We start from the raw sequence: 8659 nt of genomic DNA on the forward strand, positions 1-8659 counted from the left end.
GGACAACACACGATGTGTTATCGAAGAGGAAACCGAAGTCCTCGGCGTAAAACCTCTCCGCCGCCCTCCAAGCGGTCAAATAATCCACTAAAGAATGTAGTTGGGATACATGAACAGCAGAAAACCCTCCAAGCCTAATCTACCCAAGTACCTAAGCCCTCCAAGCTTCTTGCTCCAACGAGGTTACGCCGAACCTATTTTTTCTCTAGCTTCCCGGATTCCGCTACTTGACCATAGCATCAACCAATGTATATTGGTTCCTTTCCAAACTGCTTCCCAAAGCACCAAATGGACCTTCTCACAGACGTAGGTGTGATGAGACAAGGGTTTTGGCAAATGACCTCTCAAGGGTATGACAATGGAGAGGAAGAGAGTAGAGGAATTTGTAGAGTCTCTTTAGATGAAGATTGGGGATGAATCAATCTTGTATTTCTCTAGGGTTTTCTCTCACAAAATTCTCTCTAGAAGCTCTCTCAATATGATGGGTATAAGGGTGTATATATAGTAGGGTGAGAGAGGAATGCAAAACGTCAGTTTTTGCCAAACAGGGCAAGTTGGCGACTTGATATCGCGGCTTGGCCAAGTCGCGAAATCAAGTCGCGACGTAACGGCCTGGCCAGACTGGAACTTTTGTCCTGTAGCGTGACAGCTGGCGCGACCCTTCAGCTTCCCAGTGTGCCTCTCACGTGACTGCCTTTCGCGGCTTGCCAGTCGCGAACCACCCGCGAGTCCTAGTCACGAGACTCTGTTTTTCTTGCACACTCTTGAGCTTTTCTTCACATCTTCTCACACACTACCCTTACAATTTTCCCACCTAAATACAGGGTTACTAAGTGCTAAATTACAAACAAATTGGTCACGGAATAAAACCAATTAGATGGTTGATTAAATTCAACCTTACAAATATAACTCACAATGGGTGGAATGAAAAACATAGGGCCAGCATTTTCAGCGGGCCAGTGACCATCACTAGACTGCAAGGCCGCAAAGAAATGGACAGCTCTCCTCAATGCATTTGTGGCCTTTTCATCTGTGATTTCTCCTCCGTCCTCAATCTTTATTGGTGGAATTGTTTGTTTGAAGTTTTTCTCTCTCAAAAACTGCAATAATTTTGTAAATTAAAGAAAGGATGGTGTCAGTGTCAACAATATCTAAGGCTCTAGAAGTATGAGCAGTAGCAAAACTGACTAATACCATAGAATTTCATTGAGCAATGACACTTTTTAACCAATTCACTTGAACACTATAAAGATACCAAGGTTTGTTAGTTTTTTTCCCTTTTAACGAATCCAATTCACTTTTTCTTAGTGCTTTGATAGGAATTCTTGAGAGATTTCAACTCTAGGGCTAGACTGTCTTTTTTATGTTTCGGCTATAAAATTTTAAGTTTTATGCATAAATATGGGATTTTTGTGTTCCGGACGAATTGTATCTTTAGGTATTATATTTATTATATTAAATTAGGGCTTTCGTTCTTGTAATATATGTAACCAGTACATTTAATTAGGTTTTCCAAACCTGAATTGGGTAAAATTAATATAGATTTGAGAGTAATCAATGAATTGAAAACATTTTGAATTTATGATTAGGAAATAGAATAATTTGTGGCTTCCAATGATCTAAGTACTCTGATCTCAAATTTAAGGTTCACATATGAAATTAAGGTTTCCAGTTGCAAGTTCAAAATTCTAATTGTAATTTACGATTACTTAAGTTTTAGGTGTAATCAATAATTGCCGCGCACCCTTAGTGTGGTGGTCATTCCATAAGTATAAATGCTTGTGAGGTGTGGGGGGTAAAGGTCGGGGTTCAAGTTTCCAGGAGGGAGCTTCACATACATATATACTTAAATTAGGCTAGAGTAGAAATTCTATCTTGTATATATATATATATATATATATATATATATATAAAAGGTGTAATCAATAGGGGGTTTTCTCTTAAATTTGGTTTTATTTTAATTTTTTATTATTATTTATTCTTGATTTTTTTCAAAATGAACAATATCTATATGGAATAAAGGTCCTAATGGAGTTGACGCATGTTCAGGTATGGCTAACTAAATTTATGGTAGGATTAATTTAATAATACTGGAGTTAGACATATTTTCGTGTGAAGTGATAACGTATCTATTAGATTAAAAAAAAAAAAAAACAAAAAACAAAAAGCAAAAAATCTTTTTAGATGCTATTATGTTTCTTTGGCTTATGTGCTGAGGGTCTTGGTGACAAAACTTTTGGTAAGTGTTTTCCACTTAATTAATTAGTTGGTTTTTTTTTTTTTTTTTTTTTTTTTTTTTTTTTTTTTTTTTGGGAAATTTGTTTATTTCATGCTTTATTGCAAGTTTGGTGTTGAGACATTGTCATTTTGTTATTGTTTGCTTTTATTGAAATTTTGGACATTGCATGGTTGATCATGTTTTAATCTGGCCTTTGGGACATTTTGAATTGTTGAGTTTTTTGGCATGGTGTAACTTGAACAATGTTGATGGGTCATGAATTTTAGCAATGTAGGTCATATGGTATTGTTGGATGAATTTAGACTCGAATTTTGGGAGCATTGAAGTTATGGAAATTTGTTGTGTAGGTGGTTGAACAACTTCATTTTTGATGGATGCGGAAACTTTGTTGGAATATGTAAAGTCTTGTTTCATGATCATGGAAGATTTTTTAGATATGGGTTTGTATTTTGTGTGTTGGACATGAAGTTTTGGACATGGAAAATTTTGTTGAGTATGAGATTTTTGATCATGGAAATTTTTGTTGGACATGTAATTTTTTGTTGTGGAAAATTATTTTGGGACATGTAATTTTTGGTTGTAGAAAAATTTTAATTGGGCATGAGATTTTTGGTCATGGAAAATTTTTATTAGGGCATGTAGTTTTTTAGCATGGAAGATTCTTGTCGGGTATGTAATTTTTGAGGAGAAAATTTTTGTTGGACATGTAATTCGTGGACATCCTAATGATGGGTCAAAATTTGTTTTACAAAACCTCAAAAGCTGAGGTAGCCTTCAAATGCTGAAAGGTATATGGGAAATATTGTCCCCGGATATCAGGAACATCATTAATAATGCGGGCTTCGAGACTTTTTTTGAAACTTTATTGAATCATGAAACTCATGAGTACAAGGATCTCCAGTTGCTCCTTGCTTTGTTAGAACGGTTTTGGGATACCACATGCATATTCCATTTTCCACACATCAGTGAAGTGATGTTGACACCTTACGATTTCTCTGTTATTACTGGTTTGAGATTGGGGGTTGAAAGAATCAAGGTTAATGATTTCCTTACTCCGAAAGAGATTAAGATACTTTTAGGTGTAGTGCCTTCAAAGTTGAAGAGTAAAAATGTCTCTCTGATGTGGCTGTATGAGAATATTGAGAGCTGCAAAACTGTGGCAATGGGTACACACNACTATTGAATGTTTCTCATATATGTATATAATTTTAAATATATGGTTTTGACTTTACTGTAATCAGATTATCTTGGCGTGTACTTTATATTTGATATATAAAATCTTTACTCATTATAGAATGCCTCAACTATTCATCTTTCGATTCATTTGCATGCAATTATGTAAAGGTCTTAATTATTTCCTTATAGTCATTATATCTTAATGATGTTAAATATATATTTCTAAATGGAATTATCCAAATATGGTAAAAAAATTGGTGTAAATTTATTTATTTATTTTATATAATAGTAAAATTGGTTTAATTGATGTCCATTATATATTGCCAATTTAGTTTGACTTGTGTGCTGTAAAACTCATAACAAACAATTAAACCAATAAAGTCTTAATTCTTTTTTTTACCAAAAAAAAAAGTTTTAAAAATGGGTTGGGTTCCAGTTGACTTGCCAAAAAAAAAAGGGCTAGGTCACTGGTTAACCCGTTTTTGCTTTGAGTCAAAAAATTCGGATACGAGTAAGATATTTTCGAGTTGAACCCGTTTTGCCATATCTACCTAATGTATTGTATTTTGGAAAATATCTAGTACTACTAATTATTACTTTTTTGCAACAATTGCAATGTGGCAGAGTGTGAGTCATGAAAAAAATGGCGAATTCATCTGTAAGTGATAGAAAATCACTTATAGTATGTCACGTCAAAGTTGTGGAATAATTTGTGGACTTAAAACCACTCTATATTTTGGGGATTGTACCTAAGTTTAATTTAAAAGCATTCAATTGCTTTGATGGCCGTGTCATTTCAACTTAATGACAAAGTTTAGCTATGAAATTGGTTGTAGTCTTAGACTACAACCTTACTCAATATATTTTTATTGGAGGTGAAATTTTGACAAATTCACCATTGGACTACAACGTATTGTTATATCCTAGATATTAAAGATCAATAGTATATCATAAATAAATTGTTTAAATTGAAAATTTTTGTAATTTAAAATTAAGCATAAAATATAAGTTTATAAATCAAATAATAAATAATATCTGATTGACACAAAATTTAACATATATATTAACAGAGTAAATAACCTGCAATTCAGTAATAAAATTTTGAAAATATGTGATAATGTTTATTTTATTGAGTAAGGTTATAACTTTATACTACAACCAATTTTGTTACTAAATTTTGTCATAAACTTAATACTTATTTATTCTTTTGGCCTACTTCTCTCATTAATTCATTTTTCTTTATCTACTTATTATAAATTTGATTATATATGACTATATCCACAATCTACTTCTCTCGTTAATTTATTTTAAAAGAAGTCAAGTTCCATTATTGTAGAAAATTGTTTTGCAATGTTTTCAAAAACAATTATTTTTTATGTATTATGTTTTTAATAATTTGTTAATACAAAGTGGATATTAGTTTGGATTTTCATGGAAAAAAAATATTTTCAAACTTTGACCCACCTCAATTGAAATTCTAGCTTCGTTCCTACTTTCTCCCCGTTTCATATTAACGAAGGAAAACATGAAAAGAAGAAGAAAGTAATAGTTATATATCAAGTAAATTAACCTTGATTCAGGAAAAAAAAATTTTAATCGTAAATGATCTAGCTTACTTTCAAAAACAAGTGGAGGAAGAGAATCTATAACTATAAAGATGCGATTATTACTAATAATAATAATAAGTGAAAAATACAATGCAATGGTTGAACTGCTATATATAGGATGTATAGGATTTGACTATACAAAATACAAAATTAAAAACTCTTTTGGCTAAAAAAGCAAAAATCACTACTTGGACTGTGGAGAAAATCATATTAGTATAGATTAGAGATAGAGAGCTTGGAGGATAGGAGGCTTGAAGGGTACCTGCATTCGCCATAGAAGATCACTGCTGGCCCTGACTTGACGTCTATTCTTGTAGAAATTTTGGCGAGCCTCTTCAACCTCAGCTCGCTCTTCTGGGGTACCAGCTTCAGGGTCAAACACCCATGTTTGTCTTCCAGCAAAGTTATTTGTGCTAAAGAGGTAAGGGTCATTGCTACCCTCTCCTATCTTCAGCCTCCACATTCTGTTTTAGCTTCAATAGAACTGCACGGCTGACAGTGATTATGACCAATCTTTCAGCACTCATAATTTTAACATCAAAGTTAAGATTGTACAAAATAATTATAACCCTTTATGCCAAAGATATATTTGTTTAATATAAATGTATATACTCGAAAAAGAACTTCTAAATGACCATTTACATTATATACATATGAGGCTGCCTCAAGATATTGTGGTCTTGCACTTCTCAATGCTGTAGCACTCAAACCAGGTCTTCGATCGACATGTTGAAAGCCCCCTTTATATAGAAAAACCTATACCCATTTGTTACTCTCTCTCCCTCGGCTTAAATATTAACATATTAACATTAATTCATAGTCTATCTCTCTAGCTAAGCAATTAAAATTAAAATATTAATTATTGAGTGTGATTTAAACCCACGTTTATTTTTAGGTCAAAAAAAAAAAAAAAAAAACCCATGTTTATTTTTTTAGAGAGTTTCACAACCTATGACTTCCACTTCTAATTATATCTCTCTATCATCAAACTAAGATACTAGTTAGTTTTTGGTGTAAGCATAAGTTGAACCCCCAAATCACCTAAGCGAAGTCAAATGTAATGCAAAATAAAAATATTCCTTATAGGATTTTCTTAAATAATAAAACCTTATTAAATCTTACTTTTAATTAGCCCTTTTTATTTGATTAACTTTCTTCTTTAAAAAAATCCCTAATACATAGGGTTTCATTCTTCTCTCTAATGTTCAAAATATTTTATTTGAATTTTTCACATTTGAAATCATTTTCAAAATGTTATTCTCATCTATCTCCATTAAGAAGATAGATGTTAAGTCAATAAGTCAGTTAATATGATAGTTGGTATAATTAAAATGAAAAGTATTACATCCATACTCATTGTACAACACTTTTGAAAGCTCGAAAACGTGTTGAAAAACACAAGAGCTGTTTAGACCCCCGATTAAAATTATGGCTCGATAGATTTTACACAACTTTAATATAAAGTGCGGAATAGTGTAAAAGCGAGCGGATGAACAATATAACTACTCTAATCCATAAACTAAACAACACAGCAGTATAATGGAATATAAAAGAGTAGGGAAGAGAGATGCAAACACAGAAAACACCAAGACTTGTTCTCGAAGAGGAAACCGAAGAACTCGGCGAAAAACCTCTCCGCCGCCCTCTAAGCGGAAATCGATCCACTAGACAATCAGTTGGGATACATGGGTTAGCAAGAGACCCTCCAAGCCTAATCTACCCGATGTCCTATATGTTTAATAATCCAAGCTAACATCAAAAGCATCACTAAAATTTATCATTCTCGTGCATAATTATGGGTTACATACTAGTATAAAAATAATAAACAATAATTCACAATGGCATCTAACTTATGGCTGCCTTAAGTTGTGGCCCAAAAAAAAAAAAAAAAAAAAAAATTGGTGCTAAAATAACCGTTAGCATTTTCCTTAAAAACAGGAGGCCAAATAGGGGGTTGGGGGGTTGTTGATAGTTGGAAGATATAGGTGCATACATTAAGTGGTAGAAATAATTAATTAGGGAGGGTACTTTGTTTGATTTATATATATATATATATATATACGTATCACCGTATAAGTGCTAGAGGGAGGAAGGAAAGAGCTGAATAGCCCCCTATGCTTAAAACAAAGTAAAATGAGAGAAAGAGGAAAATTGCTCCCGAGAATATTTTTTAAAAAAATGCATTATATTTTTTTTAATAATTAGTGCATTATATTTTTCCCTCTTATTACATTTATACAATGAATAAATGCAGTAGCCCTCAAATCATTAGGGCACTTTCATCAGTCTTTCTATATTACAAAAGAGTGCATTATTTTACATATTTTTATTCAAAATTTACCTACATCAGTTCTTCTATAGTACTTTACATTTTCAAAATTGCTAAAATAACCTTGCATATTTACACGGTTACTATAGCTTTCAATTTTTTTTAATTATTATTCTCTCTCCTCTCTCATTCTATTCTCTCGCTTCCTTTACCATTTTTTCCTTGTTAATAGCTTAATTTTGCATATTTATATCATTATTATAAAGTATTATCATACTTATTTTGAGTTAGTTCATGAATTTTATATTTGGTTTTGGAATAATGTTGAATAATTAATTTTGCGCATAATTGAATTTTAATGCATGAATTCAGTTAAGTGGAGCCTGAAAACCTGAGATTTTCTCCAAACTGGAATTTAACTTATATTAGGATTCCTCGACCAATTTAAACTCTCTTTATGGCAAAATTCAGGAGAGATTTCTCGTAGAACTTAATTCAGTTTTTCCTAAACTTTCTTTATAGTTTTTGGAGTTTTATTTGTCTTATGGATTGCTAGAAGCTTTGCTAAGGCAAGCGGTGAAACCCACCAATTTATTGGTATGTTCTTAACAATTATTTAATGGTTTTAAGGCTTATGTTATTAGGTTTTTGATTGATTTATTCATCTAGAAAACTGTTTAGTTCTGTTTAATTCTTTGATTTATCGTAGACAATAATTGTGAATTGATATTGTATATGTAGTGTCTAATAATGATTTTCAAAATTATATATGTAATGTAAGGTTGAAAATTATCAACCATCGTGTTGTCTTTATTCCGTGCTAATTTACTTGTAAATTAAGCACTTAGTAAACCTGTATTTAGGTGGGATTATTGTAAAGGTAATGTGTGAGAAGTTGTGAAGAAAAGCTCAAGTATGTGCAAAGAAGCAGAGCTTCATAGCTAGGACTCGCGCGTGGCTCGCGGCTGCAAGTCGCCAACTTCAGGCATGTGAGATGCACGCAGAGAAGTTGAAGGATCGCGTTAGCTGTCGCACTACAGGACAAAAGTCCCAGGCTGGCTAGGTCGTTACATCGCGACTTGATTTCGCGACTTGGACAAGCCGCGAGACCAAGCTGCCAATTTACCCTGTTTGGCAAAAATGTGTCTCTTCGTATTCTCATACCACCTCACTATATATAGACCCTTATACCCACTAAATGTGTAGAGCTTCTAGAGAGAATTTTGTGAGAGAAAACCCAAGAGAAAAACAAGATTGCCTCATCCCCAATCTTCATCTAAGAAACTCGACAAATTCCTCTACTCTCTTCCTCTCCATTGTCATACCCTTGAGAGGTCTTTTACCAAATCCTTATCTCACCACACCCAC

At 32.8% G+C, this 8659-nt stretch overlaps 1 protein-coding gene across 1 annotated transcript; it reads right to left on the reverse strand.

Annotated features, from left to right (window-relative positions):
• Positions 1 to 836: 836 nt before the first annotated feature.
• On the reverse strand, positions 837 to 5528 carry LOC136065824 (germanicol synthase-like). Its single transcript, XM_065769541.1, has 2 exons — positions 5285 to 5528; positions 837 to 1100 (listed from the first exon to the last, which is right to left on the reverse strand). The coding sequence occupies exons 1-2, from the start codon at positions 5483 to 5485 to the stop codon at positions 837 to 839; spliced, it is 465 nt and encodes a 154-aa protein (XP_065625613.1). The 5' UTR covers positions 5486 to 5528.
• Positions 5529 to 8659: the final 3131 nt, after the last annotated feature.

This window comes from Quercus suber, unplaced genomic scaffold (assembly GCF_002906115.3).
Source record: "Quercus suber isolate HL8 unplaced genomic scaffold, Cork oak 2.0 scaffold_1198, whole genome shotgun sequence".
NCBI lineage: Eukaryota > Viridiplantae > Streptophyta > Magnoliopsida > Fagales > Fagaceae > Quercus > Quercus suber.

Bases quoted from the DNA above. Each gene is read 5' to 3' on its own strand.
- LOC136065824 (XM_065769541.1), bottom strand. From the start codon at position 5,485: ATGTGGAGGCTGAAGATAGGAGAGGGTAGCAATGACCCTTACCTCTTT. The intron at 1,101-5,284 runs GTACCCTTCAAG...AAATTATTGCAG, and splicing joins ATCTTCTATGGCGAATGCAG to TTTTTGAGAGAGAAAAACTT.